This window comes from Ptiloglossa arizonensis, chromosome 8 (assembly GCF_051014685.1).
Source record: "Ptiloglossa arizonensis isolate GNS036 chromosome 8, iyPtiAriz1_principal, whole genome shotgun sequence".
In the NCBI taxonomy this organism is placed as follows: Eukaryota; Metazoa; Arthropoda; class Insecta; order Hymenoptera; family Colletidae; genus Ptiloglossa; species Ptiloglossa arizonensis.
Window position 1 is genome coordinate 8704461 of NC_135055.1, and position 21788 is coordinate 8726248.

The following is a 21788-nucleotide window of genomic DNA, read 5'->3' on the forward strand; positions in this document are numbered from 1 at the left end:
AAAACTTTAATACTTTTCGTTATACCTTCACAAGAATATTACCAAATTATTAAGGTCTAATTTCCCGTTGGAAATGAATCCACGTGAGACTTCGTTCAGCCTAACTTTTCTATTTCGAGCGATAGTGTGGACGAGGTTGTATTTGAATGTATTTTCATCGAGAAAATCTCGTTAATCTATTAATACTCTTATGAAGATATAATGGAAAAAGTATCAAATATAAGTACTTTTATTAATGAATGAATGAAATACGAGATGCAGATGACTGTGTTTTATTTATTCAGGGTAAAAATGTTTCTCATAAGCGGAAGATTCAATAGTACCTTTATTCGTTCATGAAAACATTATTTGACTATACTACTTTGTATTATTATTTATATATATATTATAATCTCTGTTTGTTTTCCCGAGTTACATTAATCCATGCGTGTACGAATATCACAAAAATCTTTGTACGAAGTTGACGAAATAATATCTCACTCAGGTATGAATTCTTAAAGTCGTTTGTAAAGATGAAAGTACACCATAGAAAAGGTGTACTCCATCGTTAATTTATACATCTGATGATTGGATTGTCAGCAATAACATAATACAATTTGAGCACCATCTGAACTAAAAGTTTTGGATCGTAAAATGGGAAAAGTGTGAGGCAAAGAGCTGAATGAATTCGCGAAACCTGTTTAACGCACCACCAGAACGAACGCCACCTATTAAATAAAGTTAAACACGTTCCACTCCGAAACGGTTTGACACTGTGGCGAAAAATGTCTCCGCACTACGCGCGACACCGTCCGGGCGTAAAGCTTCGAAGTATACTTTTTACGCGATGGATTTGTAAAATTGATTTCGCCACGGAGTTCATGATTTACGACTTGGAGCGACTACGGTTGACATACCGACAAAAGAAAGACGATTTATTTCGTGTGTGCTTTTTCTCTTGCCAGTCCCCATAAACAACGACCGTGCACGTGCATTAGATGTTCCTGAAATTCGAATCCACACACGATTCTATTTCAATTGTATACGACGAAATGGACTTGGGTTTCGCGGTGTATTTTTCTTTCAGACGCTTATCGAGCTTCTTTTCTCATCCCCATCGGTTGTCTTCTATTAGAATACAACTCCTTGAATTGCTCATCCTCGTCCTCTCTCTTCCATAGCTGTTTCTTTGCTGCCTTGTTCCGCTGCAACTTCTTAATCTTCCTTTCTTTTCATATCTTGCCAAGGCTTTAACATCAACGTTTGTCTCCGGGACTCTGCATTTGCGCCGTCGCGAAGCGGAGGCAGATAAATCTATTCCAGCCTCTTTCTTCCCAGTCTACATGCACTGGACGATTGAGGGAAGGGGTTGCGAGTGCTCAGAAAATCAAGCTGCTTTTGCCCGACGATTCTCGACGGATTGTCGCGTCTGCCATGCCTTTTTGCTCGTGCTACAAACCAGGATTCGTGTTTGAGATGTTTTTAGAGAGCCACACAAGCGTCGCAAACGGTATATAGATTTTCAGCTCCACCGCCGTACCGTTCTGGGTGTGGGTATGCTGGAAGTGGAAGTGTGGGTGGAGTTAACGCGATCGAACGTGCCGCTGGAACTCTTTGGCGCCAGTTCTTTCTTCAAATAACGCTTGCAATTTTTATTTTTTTTCCTCAGCGGCGAGTTAATGTTTGTCTGTACGATACGATGTAACGGGTAGAAAAATCAACGTAATGAGAACGAGTATACAGAAATGGTTTCTTGAAATTGCCGATACCGTTTATATGCAATGCTGGACGAGGCAATTGAAAATACATTAACGTTTTCGAACAGTTTTAAATACTTTCTCTGTTAAAATATTACCAACGATAACGATTTTGATGTTTCAATTAGACCAATGGTGAATCAACATGGTGTGTACTATTATACCAACACTGACGATAAGTATACACTTTGAAGTCAAGTATACACTTTGCAGTTACACTTTTTATTTATATCTACTCTCTTCATTTGTTCACAGAATATGCTCGGAGAAAAATAGATCTCATTAAACCATGTAACATTTTTCTTACCATTTTGTTATATTTTCATTCAAAAGAGTTTTCAATACATTCAATTTTATACTGATGAAAAATAAAATGCAGAAGTTTGTAATAAAATAAAATGTTACTGAATGTGCAATATAAAGCAACAACAATGAACGAAAACAGCAATGAAAATTCTATATAATATAAATGAACGTAAGATTTTCCATCCAATGCTCATCTTTGAGTAATTTTGACACGACGTCAGTAACTAAACCGCTCAAATGATCGCTTTAAATCATAAATTCTGAACCAGCAGGGCGCAGTGCTCCAATTTGATCACTACATTCAAACACAAAATCTGTGCATCCTTGTTTCCATAAGCAGAGGCGCTGATTGCAATTTATAGGAAAGTTGTCGACGCAAAGATGAGCATAATTTGTTGCAAGTGTTGCTTTTAATATCACAGAAAACTAACGAGCGCAGGGTCGAAAGTTTATCAGAATCGGGTTACAAGTTGGAGAGTTATTGAACTGCAAAGATTAAGTTCTTGGTAAGGCAGTTATGCTAGTATGGAAGCCTTCCAGACTACACGAAACAAAGTTAGGTTGTTTATAACATGACTTAACTTCAGCTTCCGATAGCAAAATAACTTATTTCTTACTGCTTGTTTTATTTCACGTGTACTATGGACAGAAAGACAAAACGGGGACCGCGCGTTATGGTTAACCTTGACATTTTTACAATACTCACGGATGAAAGTAGGCTGTTTTAGAGAAATATAGTAGAATATAATAGACCTCATCTGATACAAACAATAATTTCTAAACACCAATTACGCATATACCTACACGTAAACACGTGCACAAGATTCCTTCACAACCTACCCTTCACCATAGTACACCAACTATTGAAAAAACACCATACTAAACACTGACAGTAACATTTCAATGAATTAAAATCCAGATCACATAGACGAAAGTAGTGTAATTTTAATTTATATCGAATGTAAAATAGATTTTCGTATTATTATTAATATTATACACTTTCATTCGTTACAATTATTAAATCTATTATACGTTTAATTTTCAACATTACATATCATACATTCTGTAGTAATATTTTTTACGTTAATGTTCTAACGATATTAATAAACACATATATAATGAATAAAACCTGTGGATAAATAAATAATCTGGATAATCATATGTTTTTATTTACCGTACAGTGACTGCCAGTACTTCCGATAGAGATATTACATGTCGCACCTGACCGCAATGTTATGCTGTGCAGGGTCCATAGGTGGCTACCTTTAAGGGTCGCTCGTGATTGTACAACCGTGTCCTATGAGTCTGCGATCGTCCTGTCGGGGCTTCCCTCGTTGGATCTACTAGCGAGTTCGCATGATTGCTACCGCGAGAAGTGATGTTGAATCCCTCAGGCGCTAGGTCAGGCAGTCCATGCTGTTGCAATGACAGCAAGGGCTGGCTCGGCTCATCTATCGGACGATGTAGGTACTGTCCGGGCACGGTTGCTTCGGGCAGTACTTGCTTAGTATAGGAAAGAAAACGACGACGCGCTACTGGCATTGTACTGACGTCCAGAACACGGCGTAACACATCGTGGAAACGTGGCCCCGATTGGGCCGGTGGGTGTAATGGGAAAGACCTCTTGCTGTCGGGCATGACGAGGGCCGTGTTCAGTAGCGAGAGAAACCGAATGGCCGTGGATTCCTTCAGCGAACTCGCAATGTGAGAAAAAGATGCCGCGGAGCGTGGGCACGAGCTTGCCTGTAAAGGTTGCCTCGTGCCTCTGATCCTGCTGGCCAGACTAAAGGCCAGGCGCCCTAACTCTCACACTCGCAGCTTATTTCGGGAGGAGGGTTCCTCCCTCCTTCCACAAGTATAAGATAAAGGTCACGATGTTAGGCTGTTTGCAATTCTTCCACGAAAGTGAAAGATATTACATGTCGCGTTAAGGTATCTTTTTCGTGTATTTTATCATTTACCTTCGGTGCCAATTCATGAAACGATTTACTGACACGTGAAAGTATCGAGAGTTTTATTTTTATCTTCCCTTAGCTCTACAAACATCGCGATAAATACAATTTTTAGTATACGAGTATTCGCAACAGGATGAACCTAGTATCTTTTATCGCTTCTTCTCAAAAAATATTTATAAACTAAGTATGCAAAAATTGTTCGTTTCTTACCGTACACGTCCATTTCGATTGATGTCTAAAATTGAAATGACAATAATATACGATCTGGTCCGCAGTCGTTCAGTCGTCATTGCTGTAAGATCGCAATGGAAAAAATTACACATCTGCATCAGCCTTGAGCTATAGGCAAGTAACACGATTACATTTAAACGTCGTCATTTAATAAATGTTCAATGTTTTTTTACTTGTTATACATACTTATTCTAAACATGAAACAATATAAATGACATCTCACTCGCGCTGATCCTCTTTCCTTGTCCCAGTTGAATTCATAATTGAATTCATGAATCGTAATATGTGATTTTTCTGTGGTGTGGCACGCAACCGTACCATCAATCGTGGGAAGAAACTATTGGACATTTCAATTGAGTATACCGGGTCTAGGATATTCTTTTCGAATCTTCTTAGCTATAACTTTCCAATCTTGGGTTATACTCGTCCTTGTAATGTAAATAGTATTGAATTGTCATATTTTCAAAGCATAGTGGGCAAATATTTTTTAAATAATACTGTCCAAGACGAACTTTTTGGTAACATTCACCAAGCAACCCTAATAGAGTTTCTCAACCTAAACACGAATCCGTAAGCAGAATTTCTGTCGTTTCTAGTATTCGAAAAATTTGAAATTATAAAAACAGCCGATTTTTAGCAAGAATGAAGTATTACACGAAAACTAAAAATGTTGGAAAATTTTAATCGATCTTAAAAGATAGAGAAGAGATTCCTGAATGTATCAATTTTCCCAATTGTAATACTTTTTATTTTTGAATGATTGTAAATAGCCATTGAAGTTTGAAAAAAGCCAATGTATGTAGTTTCTATGTATTATTTTCACATTTCTACAAAGTGTTGTTTGTTTGGCACGAATTTGCCATACAGTTGAGTTCTGTAGACATTTCTAAAAGTAAAATCATTCAGTAGAAGTGTCGAAACGATTTTCAGTTCATCTAGATAGAGAAAATATCCGTTGGGAACGCGTTGCACGTCTTACTGCCATGTGATTATCGTTCCCCTAGCTCGAGTCAACAGTATCTTAACTACGCGTAATCGACATCGGTAGTACCATACAATGTACACACACTTATTGCAGGTAAGAATGATACATTTTTTCATGTATTTTTATACACTAATTACGGAAATATTAGCAAATAAATATTAATTACTTTGAATTTTGGCAGGAAAAATGAAGTACATAAAATAAGAAAATACCTGCACGATCAAGCAAACACTCTCAGATGTCTTGATGTGTATATTTAAAATAAAGAAACATTTGGTAATAACAAATTATTTACAGTTTTCTATATACTGTTCAATAAGATTTTACTTAGGCTACTTAATTGCAAAGATAAGTATTTCTCCTACAGATTTATTGCGCAAAGAACATTTAACAAGAATTCTCCCACGAAGTTTCTAGAATTTAAAGCAAGCAATAAGTGTAAAGATAAATACGAAAACTTTGCATGTACTAAACATTTAATATCCGATCGATGGTAATCTGCGATTACTTGCCAAGCCTGACATTTCCACGAGGAAAATCGTTTTCTGTTTCACGCTGGGTTGTCGATTTGAAAGAAATTCTTCGAAAAATGAAAATCAACGCAAGCCTTGCGATTTATGCGGCCAGTTGAATAATTCAGAATGCACTCACCAACGACGTTCAGGCTGTAGTTCAACGACATCTTCGGCTCTGTGCTGACCTGGCACTCGTACACCCCGGAGTCTCGTTTTTGGGGTGACTTGATCTGCAGAGTCCAGTTCTCAGATTTGTCCGGATGTTTCACCAGGAACCTCATATCCGAGGTGTACATGAGCATACCTGCGCTCAGGATATGCATGTCCCTTTTACGCATCCAGGACACCTGCAAGATAAATAGAAACGGGCCACTTCAAGCCGGTGATTTTCTAAATCTATGTTGGGGCCCCAGCTGCTACCATGCTGCTTCAAACGATGCAGGATTGTGCAAAGACGCATCGATGTAAAATTTATTTAATTTTTTAGCGACAAGTTTTTTTTTCCGCTAAATACTTTATCCGTTTGTCGTGTCAATATGTACATAAGTCTTAAACGGTAAATTACGCGTTATGTAACTGGTACGTTGAAATAAATTTAACTCTCGTAAAAGAACGAACACGTTTGCAATCCGCGTTTATAAGCTTGAACATGTGCGGAACGTTTTGTGTTTTATATTTATATTTATATCGTATTTCATTTTCATAATAATATTCTACCTTCTCTTCTAAACGATACACATTATTATCCCTGTGATATATTTACGACTTGAAGTTTTAGAAAAGATTTCTAAATTAGTTAAATCAAAATTACCCTCATCCACTTGTAAGTTAAAGAACTGTGAACGTGTTAAACATGTTAATTTTTTATTCTCAAAGTCATTTCTGACGATCTTAGGAAGAGGATAGTTTATATTACTAACAAGGAACATCACTTAAGGGTAAATCTCTTTTATTAAAGTTACATAAAAGGTTATTCAATAAGGTTTATCGAAGGACAAAATTTATTGAATAACCCAATAATATAGTATTTACAAAAATATTGTAAATATTTATGGCCCATATCATAAATTATAAGACAAATGAACAGTTTAAATGTGTGTGTGAGAGAGAGAACACACAAAACACCTTCTACGCAGACATTCATAACCAATGAAAAAGGACTGGTCGCTAGGATAGTAGAGTTTTCTGACGACGTCAATGTGAAGCAGACCCACCGACTGTTATGGTTTCAGCGATTACCCTTGCAGATAAACGCATCCAACTTACGTATCTTGCATCCCCCGAGATAACCATAGCCTCGTTGTCTAAGTTACGTAGGCCGAGAATCGGAGGTATAAAGGACAATATTAAATATTTCTTACATTTACTTTGTTTTTACAAATGTGTTTAGCTCCGAAAACTTCATTGAATGTAGGTCTTTGAAACTGTTCTGAAATTAAAAGTATAATGCCATAAAGTGACCGATGTATCATCACTGGCCTTTTTGGACTTCATTTAAATCTTGATTAAAAGAATAAGAGTTAATCATTATGGAAGAATGATTCAATAGAAAATGAAATATTCTACAGAGATATACTATGATTAAACAACGGAAACTTGAGAAAGTGGAGTGTTCCAATTGTAGACGAAGGTACGGATAAAAAATGTCTGAAATAATATTTCAAAGAGTGTATGTTCAGGATAACCATATAAAATATTGTACGCATATATTGACTTTTCTCAATTTTCCAGTATAAGCCTTTTCCACAAAATATCAGGAAAAGAGGGGCTGCACAATGAAACCGAAAACCTTCAATATATGATGTTTTGAAAATGCTTAACATATGGTCAATTTGAAAACATGTTTTATAGGTATAAGCATGTACTATCAGTTATTATTTCAAAAGCGTATAGGTATGTTTAAGATGTCTGAAAAAAATGAAATAATCGTGTACGATAAACGTGATAAGCTGTAAATTTTTGTGAAAAAAAACGTTAAAACTGGTCACATCATTCCCGAAGGTTGGCCAACATCTTGTATCGGAACAAAGACCACGAAAAGCAACTACTGCAAACCATCGTAAATCTTAGTCGGCCGACGTATGTATGTGTCTTGGAGCGTTCTCTAGCGTCTCATTGTTTTGGGCGCAAACGTGTCTGCCGTCTATTTAAAGCCTCGTGAGAGTTTCCGGAGGATGGTTTTCAAGACCGCGTCACGACTACGAAACAACTAATCTTCCCTCCTTAAGAATTTTTAATTAGCAATCGTTGATCCATTCAACAATAATTAAGGGAACACTGTAATCTTGAGAATAAGAATATCTAAGGATGAGATGTTTTAACATCTGGGTAGAGCATCGAGTAACAGTTTCGAGAATTAAGTACGAAAGGGATAATAAATCAATAATATCAAAATGTTACAAATAAATGTAATTAGAAATATATATATATGGTAAAATATTGCTTTTCTTTAATAGTAACTTTAATCGTCTTTGAGTAATTGTAATTATTAAATACATGTGGAAAATTTTAATAACCTTGAAATCTCCTTTTCAAACTTTCTGTAGACAAAATTAAATAAAGCTAAGAACTGGTCTGCTTAGAACTTTAACTTATCTTAATAACGTTTTTTAATGAAATCAATATTTCAAAAAATATACAGTTGTCACATTTTATGTACATTGCTTTTTATAGATATAGAATTCACTGTTCTCCTCAATAAGACAACTATTTAGGGAAAAGTAAGAGAAAATAGGACGGTAAAATCAAATGGAGTATCAATGTTTTAGAAAAATAAGATTGGGGAATTGAATTTGTATTCGATGTAAAAATCCATTTCTTTTTAATTCTAGATAAAAATACTCCCTTAATTTTAAATGTTATTTGCTTATGATTAAAGGTCCACATAAGACTCCTGCACAGGAAAGTTATTACTTTTGCTTTCTGTTTTGTTGTCAGCACAATTTGAACAAAACATTTGACTAAACATTTGAGAAACCAAAATAACAGACATACCGTGTATTTCATTTTTCTTTGACTAATCTCTTCGGAATCGTAAAGTATATGTTTTTTTTAATTCTCTAAAATTACATGTCCTTCAGAGACAATATTATGGAAATTAATTAAGGAAATTATTATTTATGACACGATACGCATAGCAGATTTTTTTGCACAGAAAACTCTTCTGACCACAAACCTGGCTAGAGGATCGTTTTCATAATTAATTTTGTAACTACACTTTTTCAGCTGATATACAAGGGTGCAATTAAAAACGTTTCAGATGCACACCTCCAAGAAGTTTTTTCACAGTAATTACACGAGTTGAGACTTAACACCAACTGTAAATCTAAGGCAGTTCACGCTGGGCGTTACTCTCATAGTTGCTCTCTGTTTCATGTATAAATTAGAGTGTTTCTCAAAGGTCCAGATAGATATAAATTAATTCTCTCCTTCAGTTGATAGAAATGGTTGACGATTAATCGAAGGTTGAAAGATAGATACGAAAATTTAATTTCATTGAATCGACAATGCGATTAGTGATATTAATTAACATTGCAAATAATTAGATATTAAAATATATTTATAAATTGTAAAAACCTGTTGTGTTACTTTTGTCGATGTTGCTATTGTCAGCGATACAAAAAAACAAAAAGTTATAAACGGTTACGTTCCTCAGAACATAATTGTTTCTTCAAACTCTGTTATTACGAAAACAAGTTTTACCTTCCTCTATACTGGAACTTTGGACGATACAGGCTACCAATTTTGGCTTTAAAGTGATTCAGTGGTCTAGGATATATGAAAATTTGGAATATTGCGATATTACATTTTCTTAAGGGTCTTGAAAATATCCTCTCGGTAAAGGTTTGGCGAATTCGAGGTACCTGATGCCAATTACACCGGAAACCTCCTGTTGGTCGTCGCAACGATCCATTCGCAATTCCTCTGGCTTTGAGGAATGGTACGTGACAGTGGGAGGACCGGGGGCTTTGATTTAATTGCCCGGGCTACGAGGATCGCAACTCTATAAACTGCTCCCAATTCTAAGCTATAGTGCGCGACGATGCGTAGTTGAGGAGATGGAGGAGGCGAAGGCTCATGTTAGTCTCAAGTGACCACCTCTAAGGTATCTACCGACCCCTCAGAGTAGTAAGTATTTCGGTTTACCTAGATACGGCGGCTCTTCACAAATGGATTGTCGATTCGTGGAATCAACATAGATCCAAAAATGATTCTAACAGGGTAAGGGTGGGGGTAAGTGACTGAGAACCGTCGAAAGTGTGGCGCAGGCGTCGCGGCACTTTGGGGTCTCTGGAAACAGGGCCCCTAGAAATACCATTGCGGGTCCGTATCTTTGGATACTGGAGCTGGAACGTTGAGTTGCAGTTACCCGTGAAAGCAGGTGACTGGACGAATTCAATATTCAACTCGAGGTTTAAGTGGTGGACCTCCGTGAGGAGATGGCACGACTAAGGAAGGAAACGGTGGCACTCCGCGCGTAGATGCCTCTCCTCCTCTGCCTGCGAAGGACACATAACAGCCGGCACTGGTGGAGAGGTAAGCATGGGTCGGTGCAAACGGGTGGAGATGTACGAGATCCACCCGAAATGAAAGGTGTCTGCTTGCCCAATTGGGCCGTCTGATCGATGATAAGTTGGCGGCCTCCGGGCGGAATTCGCTCCTCCCGGAAGGAGAGCGGTTGCCAGTGTTGGGGACTGCAGGCGCCTTGACCTGCCGAAAGTGGCGTAGGAGGTATTACCTATAGTATGGCGCGCAGAGCGCGGGATGGATCGGAGGAGACCAGGGCTACCCTAGGTTTGCAGCCAAGCCTTCAGCCAGGCCGGCGGGGAAACCAACGTCTAAATCCGGTGGCAGGACGGCCGTAGTCAAAGTTCTAGAAGTTTGAAAGTTTAGTAGCTTTAAGTTTATAGGGATATACTCTGAATATTTTGTCTACTTTCTCATTACTCGTGAATTCACGTGGCTTGAGCATAGTAGATTAATGGTAAGTGATATACATTGATCTCTTTTTATATGCATGGGAAACTCTAAACGCCTTTTCCTCAAAAGAATGTCTCTGAAATTGGTAGCACAATTATTTTGAAACCTACTGGTCTAATTGACAACTGTGATACTTTAGTTACATTAATGCTCGCAGAAGTTACAAAACAAATATTGAATATCGAATTTCACCATTTCAATGATCGCCTTTTTCTTCAATATTATTTCATGTTGTTTGTTTTAATTTTTGTAGTAGACTCATTCGTATAAATTTAATCAAAAATAGGAATCGTTTAGTTTAGATAATTAGAAAGGATTAAATTAATGTAGTCATTGGGTCGAAGATTTTGATATGGAGGATTCAAACTTGTAGAATATTGAAGAAAATTATTTGAGACATAAATAAATATCTCTACGAAACCTAAATTTATTGCATACTTAATATTTATTTTTTTATTTGCAATCTAGGAGAGAATATCCTCTTAATAACAAATTCAAGAAGAGACTTTCTTAATTTAAAACCTTTTATGAAAGGAATCCTCGTCTTGGGTCGAAGTATGAAAATTGTATATAACTTTTACACGTTGAAAGTCACGTCATCTATAGTTGCGTGACGTGTATTTTTCCAGGGACTCTGTCATTCATTTATGATGCTAAATGGATCAGTATGATTAAAAACAGAATTATGTGACATAAATTTATTTAAAATGATATTCTTCGAAACAGTCTAAACAAAGTTGTGGTTCTGTAGGACATTTAGTATAATGAACTGTAGACATATTAAGGTTTTTTTCATTGCAATTTCTTGTTGTAGCAGTAAATGCATATTCGTCAGAAATTTTGTGAAACATAAATTGGAAGTTCTTTACATTTTGTAAACTATACGCATATATTTCTTCTTTTCTTACGGTTGAGTTTTTGTATTTTGTAAGTTTGATATAAAATATTTTTTTATAATCTCTTTTGATAGATATAAACAATCAATGTATTTATTTAATATATTTCTTTCAATCGATCGTAAGGATTAGTGACAGGGGTAATTTGAAAAGCATAGATTTTCCGAAAAAGATATGTGTGTATGTTTTCAAGTAGTATTTTTACCCTCACAAAATGTATTCCAACACCAACGAAATATGGTTTGGTATTATGCATGACGTTCTACTTAAACATGTTTAAAAATGTTTTGAATTTACGAGGTTCTTGATTTCCCTCATAAGCAAATGTTACTTGACACTGTTCTCATTTCCCTCACTCGAGCTACGACATTCCTCTTAATTCAGGGCTAATGTTTCCAGCTCTCTACCTTATTCGTTGTGCGCTACATTCGCCTTTGTAGTTAGTGTTTTTAACCGAGAAGGTATTAGCTTCGTAACATACATGCATGTGCTAATAAAGATTAAGATGAAATTACAAACTACTCATTAGATCCGCGTTTGAGTATACAAATGAATGCACTCAATCCGTTCATTGACACTAGTTTTACTGATGTTTTCTGTATACGTATTTCCACATATTTTCTTTAAAGAAAGATTAATTAAATTTAAAAACAATTACAATATTAATATACTTAATATAAGTTAATTATATCCGTTGTTTAATATAAGTATTATTACTTCTAAAAACAATTAATATTATACTGGTTTTATAAATAGTTACCATCAATGTGGTTTTCATATTAATGAAACTGTAAATATTTAAGGGTTAAAATTCTTCGTATGCATCTACCACAAATACCATCTCTTCGCTATTATGCTTTCTATGCAGCACCGTGTATAATTTGCTGAGCGTCTAAACGAATCGTGTTCACGAAGACAAATTAAAACGAGGACACTGCATTTATAAAGTCCGCCCCACTATTTCTGTCTTATCTTAAAGACTTCTATTATACATACCAAACCCCCTTTATGATTATTTCCACGCTTCTTATTGGTTGCGCTTTTTTCTGTCAAGCGAGTACTTTATAGCTTACGGGCTGGTAAGTACGGATTATTGCTAACAATGTGAATTTCAACTAACCGACGTACGTATCGTGAACCGACATTGTCTCTTTCACATGCACACAGACCCATCGCATAAGAGTTTTGTACGCAAACGTGTCCGCTAGTGGCTCAATGCATCGTGAAAGTTCAGGAGGGTTCACGTGGAATATGCATAATGCAGCAGAAAGACATGTACCATCGAAGGAATATATAACCGAAAGACGCGGATAATTGCAAAGCACGATATAATTATCTTTAAATAGATGTCCTACGCGTGATGCAATTAATTCAGTATATCAACAGACCCTTGGATACTATATGAATTTGTATCTTGCGTTCCAAAATACGTGACGATGTTTAAGCGAGTCATGCAAACCACGGAAATGTGCAAATTATTAGATTCGTTACAATTTTTTCGCATTCTTGTTAGTTTTTTGTAAAAATATATGGTTGTATGAAAATTATGGTTGTATGTACCGTTTTTTTTTATGAATTCGTAACTTACGAGTTTTTTAATATCATAAGATATTTTTCTTTGCCTAGTTATGTTATTGGTTAATTATCATTTCTTTCGCTTTGCTTATCCTTTAAAGTGTTCCTCTCCGACAAATCAATATTTTCTGTTTGTAAGAAAAATAATTAGTACGTATATACGGCGATCTGCAAAAGAAGAATGTTCTCCAAAATGTGTAACACACAATTTTAAGTTCTATAGATGTGTAGGTTATTCACCGCACAAGAGTGGCTAATTAACCAGACAGCATTGAATTAAGATAGTTGAATATTCAAATTTTCTTCCTAATGTTCAAATTCTGCAATTCGAGAAGTTTTCTCAAAGCTCAAAAATGCTAAGAAAACTTTATTAAACGTGAGTCTAGTTATTCACCTAAAATAAGTATAAAAGTTGAACATTCATAAAGGGGTGTCATTTTGAAATTAAGCCAGTAAGAATCCTCGAACATTTTCGTTTTCTTTTAATGATACAAAAGAAACTGTGCATAGTCGTGTTGGGTCAGTGCAATTTGAAAGTCTCATAGTGCAATTGTAACTTGAATGCACTAAATCAAGAAATGATTATGCAGTCTTAATCCACAAGAAACCAGCACTAACCTCAATGCCTACCATAGCCGAAGTTATGCTAACGTCGTAAAGAGCGACAGTTTCCTCCAAAATGAACAGGTGATTATTATAGAAGCCAAAAACAGAATCCAACTCAAATCAATACATTGATGAAATTTTGTGAAATTTTGCTATAATTGGCAAAAATTTCGAAGTAGTCGCGCTTACAATTACTCCACACCAAACAAATTTTTACATCTGCAACATTTATATACTAAATAACTATTTTCTCCAAGAAGCTTCTCCAACTCCCTAAGTCTTTTCAGCCAATGGGAGATTTCAACGGTCACAACATTTACTGAAGCTCAACAAATACAGACACCAGTGGAAAAATAATTTAAAAAAATAATATTTAACTTGGATATAATTTTGCTGAACCATACTGAACCATACTTACTTTAATACAGTCGTACAGTTCGATCGATTTACCCTTTTGCAACCCGTTGCTTTCGAATAATATTGAATTTTCACAAAAAGGCTTTCAATATTGCAGGATTTGTCAGGTGAGATGTGTCGAAAGTATGAATATTGGTATCACAAATGATAACGGATATCAAGAACAATAATATATTTAGAGTAAGCAATACTTCTTTCTCGCTTCTGGTCTAGAGATACACTCTCTACTCGAAGATACATCGCAAACGCAATTCCTATTTATTATTTTCTGGTCTGTGTCATATTGCCCTCATACAGAGACACACTGTAACAACCGTGCTCGTTCAAGGCAATGGCCCTTTTTATATCGCCGTATTTCAGTCCTACGTGACCTAAGTTACGAGGCCAAGGTCATCGTGGGGGATGCAGGTGGCGTAGGCCGGATGCACCAGTTCTCTCAGATGGTCGTTAAGATGGTAACCGGACGATGGGCTTGTACTGTGTCACCATTGCCAGAAAATCCCATAGACCCATTGTCTAAGCTTCCTTTGTCCGTTACAACATATATAACCGTCCGTTCTGAAAATATATAATTGCATATGGTTGCATGAAACAATTGTTATTCCTATACTTAAATAGCATAAAAGTAAAAACCGTCCCAATAGTTATATAGTCCTCTATTATCCCAAGAAGACAATTACCAATTGCCACCGTGGTCAATCGATCACCTACCATTGTTGAAAAATTCTCAAAAATAAACAAAATCGTATTTGTATCTTTGGAATATAAACAAGATTTCCTGATGTATTTACAACTTTCAATAATGAAGTCTACGTAGTTCCATATGCCTTAACGTACATAAGAAAACTGACACATAATAAATTCGTAATTTTCTTAGATACCAAGTGTGTCGTATCAGCTTTAAAAAAACTAAATAATAATAACACAATAATCCAAGGCATAATAGAAGAAACTACGGTATTCAGACGTGACAATAAAGATATTGTATATTCATGGATTCCAGCACATTCTGAAATAGAGGAAAATGAGGAAGCAGATGCTGCCGCTAAGCGAGCTGGCTCCAACACTATACCTATTTAGGGATCTTCATAGGGTATTTCATAGGGATCTTCAAAAATTTCTCGTAAAAGCCACAAAAGAGTATTAAAATGAATATTCGAAAAACTTAAATCTCACTGAATTACATAAAGTCTGCAATAACATACACGAAATTAGCCCAACAATCTTGATGTCAAGAAAACATCAAGTGATAGTAACAAACCTGAGAATCGGTCATACATACTGGGCACACTCTCGTTATCGCCGAAATGGAACTTATTATTTGCAAACATTCTAGTGTTCAAAACTCTATTAAACCCATTTTAAGCAGCTGTGCTAAATACAGGGAAGAAAGGTTATGGTTTGCCAACCTTCTCAAAAGTGCTACAAAGAGCAGATTCGAAACAAAGATTTAAGACGAGATTAATGTAAAATACATTTCTCAACGACTTGGATAAATAAATCGAATTTTATACATGAAGTTTCATTTAAAATGTGTTAATTCGTGTAGCATAATTACTAAATAATCGAAGAACCCATGTTTCGTATCTAAACTAAAAGTTTTAATTAAATAGTGGAAAAACAGTATCGTTCTGACAGCTGAAGCGATAATGTTCTGCAAATACGTAGTGCTAGTGAGTGTGAGTGTGAACGTGATCAAGTGCTATGTTGACAATAGAGTAATAGCGGTGATACAAACACCGTTACCTAAACCCCTGACACGAGTATATGTACATTGTACGTATCACCATGTCACAGATAGAGAACCAATACAGTAATACATTCAAATCCACGAGTCTCTCTCAAACCGGCAAAAATCAAAGTAGCGAAATGGAAAATAGCCAAATTACCTCAAAAACCAATACGACTGAATTTAAATTCTCATACGCGAATGTCACAAAACAAGAATACGCCCCAACCCAAGATCATTTTGTAGCCAATTGATGGTATTACTACCAAAGAATACACTCAAGAAATTGCAAATATAATAGGAAGATACAAAGCAATAAAATACTTTCCAAGGATTTCTAACAGAAGAATATATATATATGTATTTAGATAGCGAACAGGTCTGCACAAAAACATAACTTAGGACCTATCAAAAAAACTAACCACAAATTGAGCACCAAAAATAGAAAACGATTCTTTTTAAATAGACTACCGATATTGTAATCAATCTAGAGACAAATATATACCCCTACGAGACGTTTCTAAAAAACGAATCCCTCGTTACAGTATCTGTAACAGCTCTTTGTTAGCTAATTCTTAATGTGACTTTAAATTCTTTAAATGTCAAGTTTTTGTGTCAGAATTTTATAGCGCCACATACTACGCTAAATATGACACAATTGAACGTATCATTATTTCGCTAATTATTAAAATATTATATACAGCAAATACAGCGAACCTTTGATACAGTTAACTTGTTAACCATGTACCATTGTTTCAAAAGTAAATACAGGGTACGTTGCGGGAAACACTCTTTGTGTAACACATAGTTTGGAAATCCTTCATGTTGGTCTTGAAGGTCAACTTAATAGTTTCATCCTATATTTATTTTACTTCTGGCAATAATTGTATTGTATAATAACGAACCAAATACATCAATTACAGAATTATTGGTAATATACTGGTAGAATTAAATTAATACAATTACCAGTATTGTAGGCGTGTATAACTACCATTTACCATATAGATCATGTATAATCGTTATCCTGCCTGTTACAACCACCTAAGTTTACAGAAGAGATTAGAAGGCAATAAATTTACATCACAGATAGTAATTACAGTTAATAGGCCGCATTGCCTCATTTATTGTTTACGTAATTGTATCTAATATCCAGAATTTATCAAATAATATTAATTTTTCTTACTCGAATACATAGAACTTAAATAGAATTTCTATACATTATAAAATAAAATACATTATGAAAGGTTTATAATTGAAATAATAAATGGAAGGTTAACAAATCCATATTGAATAAAACAGAGATATTTCTAATAATTGTATTGTGAAGTGCAAAAAATAACATTTTTATAGATTTCCTTTCTAAATTTACTATGGAAATCAATTATACCCACTTTTGCCTGGTACATTCATTAACAACCCTGAAGTAAACTAAAATGTAAATAATTATTCATATGAAAGCAATCTAATTATGATCTACAATAACATGTGTTATAGTTTATCAAAGGTAATTACTTTACTATTATTTATACACATCATCACGCACGCAAGTGTTAATTATTGTTAATAAATTAACCATATACCAATAGGTAATCATGAAGGTAACACAATATTTTTTGTATTCACTTTTCGATACTTATTCAAAGATATCAGAAAGAATGTAACAGGGAGATTGTTGTATAGATACTACTACTACTTCACACTTACATATTTTGAGATATCCAATAAAAAATAACACTCGGTTGGTCAACATAGATAATATCAATTCCGTATCACTTCTATTACTATCAATAGACCATTAAATTAACGACATTACCGCTATTAAACGTTATATTGATTAATACATTTGCTATAATGATTATTGGCAGTGCCTGTTAGGCATTAGTGGAGCAATGTCCATACTGCGTTTCTATCAAAGGGAGGATTAGATGCACGTTTCATGTGGATCGACAGAACTATTTGTTGCGTAAGTGGGAAAATATTCCAATCGCTAATCAATTGCATAAATTCGACATATATGCAATGATTTGCAAAATTTAAAAATTGACAAATAATTTTTGCTCGCGTGTGGATATAAACTAACAAAATATTTCATCCCGAAGGGCAAAATAAATTACATTGAAAGAATATCGATGACTTTGTATTCAACAAAAATTACAATGAAATTCTTTCCTATCTTTACGTTTTCTTCTTCCCGTAATTAAATTCTATTCCAAATTGTTTACCCATATGCAATCAAGGTATTTAAATAATTTTATTTAAGCCGTTCACTCTGCACAATGTAATCAAAATTCGCAGAAGGCTACAAAGATGGGAAATTCGTTCGAACAATAGGTGACGAAGAATCTTTAATCGTTTTCAGTGTCCTGTTTCTACAACCGAGTAAGGATTAACACGAGTTCCGTTTTACAGGTGGTTATTTATTGTGAAAATAAATTCTCTTAGACGGGAGGCGGCTAAATTGTCGCTAAAACGGAGCGATTGGCCAATGTATTACCCCCGATCTCCTTCGTTGAACGTCAAATGACCTGTCTTTCACGCGCAATCCGGACATTGTTTACAGCGCCGGTAGTATCTACGACGTACCTGCAAGCGCTTCATTATTTATGAGGTCGCTGAAAGACTCCGATCAGCGCTCATTCGAAATTGACAGGTATCGATCGCACCTATTCGCTGCTCAAACGTTCTGGCCTCTCGAACGTTCACCAAGATGAAGGACGAGCTGTGAAACGTCAGGATTTCGCGTCTTGCTTCCCACACGTGCGATTCTTTCCATTTGCGATCGTACGTCTGTCTTCGTTGTTTTCGATTGGAATACTAAGGAGTAACGTACGATTGCAACGGAAAGAATCCCCCGGGGCCGTTGCGGGGGTGTGATTTTTCCCCATTGTAATCGTGTGTCTGGCTTCGTTCTCTGCAATTGGAGGAATAAAGAAAAACACACTATCGTGCCGCGAAAAGTCGCTTGTCTACATCGAGCCTAATCCTCGGGCGTGCTTACGGGTACGAAACGCATTTTCTCATTCAACGTGACGTGAATGGACCGGAGGAAATTGAGGCTACCAGCCTCAGAAAAGTAAACTAGTTTCTGCAACTCGCAAGGTACATCAGCGAAATGTTCAACGCCGAATTTGACGAAGCTTTCTAACTTTAGAAACTCAATTAATAATAAGGAACGAGTATCTCTTTTAACCGTGGGAACTTATTTTTAAGAGGAAGACCCGAGTAAAACGCTATATTAAAAGTAATTTTTGGCAATTCTTTTATAACCCCGATGAAACTTTTCATCGTTTCGTGTAATCTTTAATATTTCGAGATATTACTTTTTCGTTTAAATCCCTATTAGAAACTATAAAGAATTTGTTCAAAAGGCGTCGATCTTTCACCTTTTGAACTTGAATTTCTACAGTTACAGGAAAGTATGAGACGTGAGATACTTGGCAGTTGTTACTTGTCACAAGTTACTCTTTTTAAGTTAATTTCTAATTATTACGCTTTTGAAACACAAGGCAGTGTGTCATCATGTATTCTAACATGACGAATGTTATACTGTTATAATGTTATACTAATATGAACTAACGAACTCATTACTTTATACGAAGTATGTACCATTGTGTTTGGAAAATGAATTCCATTAGATACATCCTACGTCTCCTATGTACGAAATAACTATAATGCTCTATCAATAGTTCCAAAAATATTTAAAGTTTATAAAAGGTTATGTTATGCTATTGTATTTTAAGTGTTTTAAATCCGGTCACGTGTCAAGAGTTTGCGACGCAATAAATATCTTATCAAGACTAATGTGAAAATTTATGTAAAATTAATACAGCAAAACTAATTTTATTTAAAGTGTTCTGGCAAATTCTACTACGTATATTTTATTTTATTATACAAGGACAACGGAGCATTAAATAGATTTTTTCAAATAGATAGATTTTCAAATTTTCATCATGGCTAAAAATTAGAATATTTTGTGCAATTGCATTATAAATATGTTTAACGTAATAAAATACACAGACAATGTAGTTTCAATATGTAAAAAATTGTTATAGTCCGTCTAATGAAATAATAATAATAATAATATTTACTGAGATACATTTGAAGTGATTACTATATGTAAATTATACATTACCTTTTATCAGAAATTTTATCGAATTTTAAAATCGAATACTTCTCTCTTTAACAACAGCATCATATACATATCTTCGTTGCTTAGTTTACTTTCGCGATCTATTGTCAAATCATATATTTCAAGAAATGTAAAATGTTCAAAAGTGTGAACGCGCGTTACACGAGTCTCCGTGCTAAAGTAATCTTCAACATAAATGAAACTCCTCGAAACGCAACGTTCAGCGTCAAAGATACGACTTCCTGTTTTAATGCACAACAGGAGACATTGACGGATGCATTAACGCGAAAATGAAAAACACTTGGCAAACTGACGAGAAGCCGAAAAGTAGACATCCGTACCTGTATTTTATAGAAATCAAAGGAAGGGGTAGACAAGTGAGTAAAAACAGAGAGGCTTGAACAGGTTGTCCAGAGCAGAGAAGAGCAGAGAAGAGCAGAAAGGTAGATAGGGAGTACAAGCTGATGGAAAGTCGAAGCTGCTAGTTACAATGAGCGGTAGCGTTTCCTGTGTAACTAAACCGGATTGGCAGTTTATTGGCAATAGTCGTTTGCGTGGCGTTACGCCAAGGCTTCGTGTTCCCTATGACCGACAAAAATCTCGTTCTTTCACTTTCCTCCTCCTCCCACTCCTCTCTCTCTTTCTCTCTCTCTCATTTTCAACGATACCTCTCCGCGTGTCCCTCGCTCGCCCTATCGTCTACACGCCGAATGCAAGTTTCGTCGATCCTGGCAAGAGTGGAATATCTCATCCCCTGATAACGATTCTGTTCCTGCTGGCAATGCGTCCTACTGACACTGTTACCCGACGTAGTCACGAGACGCTGCTACGGAATGGAACTGGCATCTGCATTTCCATAGTTCTTTTTCTCGAGTCGAGTGGTCTCGTCGATATTTGAATTTCATTCCGGCGTCTGAATTTGCAGCTGTTTCCCCCAGCAATTTTAGAAATTTGGTATTGTATCTTACGACAGTAATTCGCTTCCCTAGAAATTCGGTGAATTTTAGTTTTACAGGGACGTAACGATGGAAGTGCCTCGCCGAATTATATTGGCGTAACAATTTTGTTACCTCGGAAGGACGCAACATTGTTCTGTAAACTCTGTGAACAAGGTTTTGACTTTCTATGGAAATGTAGCGATGAAAATTGAATATTTCGAAAGTAAACGTTTTTTTATAAAACTTGTCCTCATGCGGAAGTAAATATTTCACTAAGCACGAGTACAAGATAATTGCATTTCGTGCAATTGTCACTGTCACTGAATAATACATTTTTACAAATGATTAAAATAGATATCTTTCTCTTTTGTAAACATTGTATTATTTAAACAGGAAGACCATTATTATATAAGGCGAGCTATCAGGAACATTTAAACAGAACATTTGTTCAGTGCTGTTAATCAACTCTTTTTCAAGCAGTATCAAAACTTTGTTCTTTTATTATTATATACAGAATTATGAAACATACGTTTTTTTTGTTTTCCATGCCTTTTTACAGATGCAATATAACACACTTTTTGGTTTACTATTTTATAAGCATTTTAAAAAGAATGTTTTCATGTTTAAAGAATTTATTATAAAAATGTTTCTGTTAGTGTAGTCACTTCTACGTTGATTGTTTATTTTGAAAGTTTTGTTTTCGACATTCGTCGATTTCTCGAATCGAAACGAACAACTTCGAATACAATCACAAAGTACACTACGGAGATCTTGGCGTAAATGGAACGGG

The 21788-nt window shown here is 35.4% G+C and overlaps 1 protein-coding gene across 2 annotated transcripts in view; it reads right to left on the reverse strand.

Annotated features, from left to right (window-relative positions):
- Nucleotides 1–21788, reverse strand: part of Dpr1 (defective proboscis extension response 1) — a 524933-nt gene that overhangs the window by 190428 nt on the left and 312717 nt on the right. For both annotated transcript variants that reach the window (XM_076318179.1, XM_076318178.1), the window contains one exon: nt 5865–6075. In XM_076318179.1, the coding sequence (XP_076174294.1) occupies nt 5865–6075 (211 nt within the window). The remainder of the gene's footprint in view (nt 1–5864; nt 6076–21788) is intronic.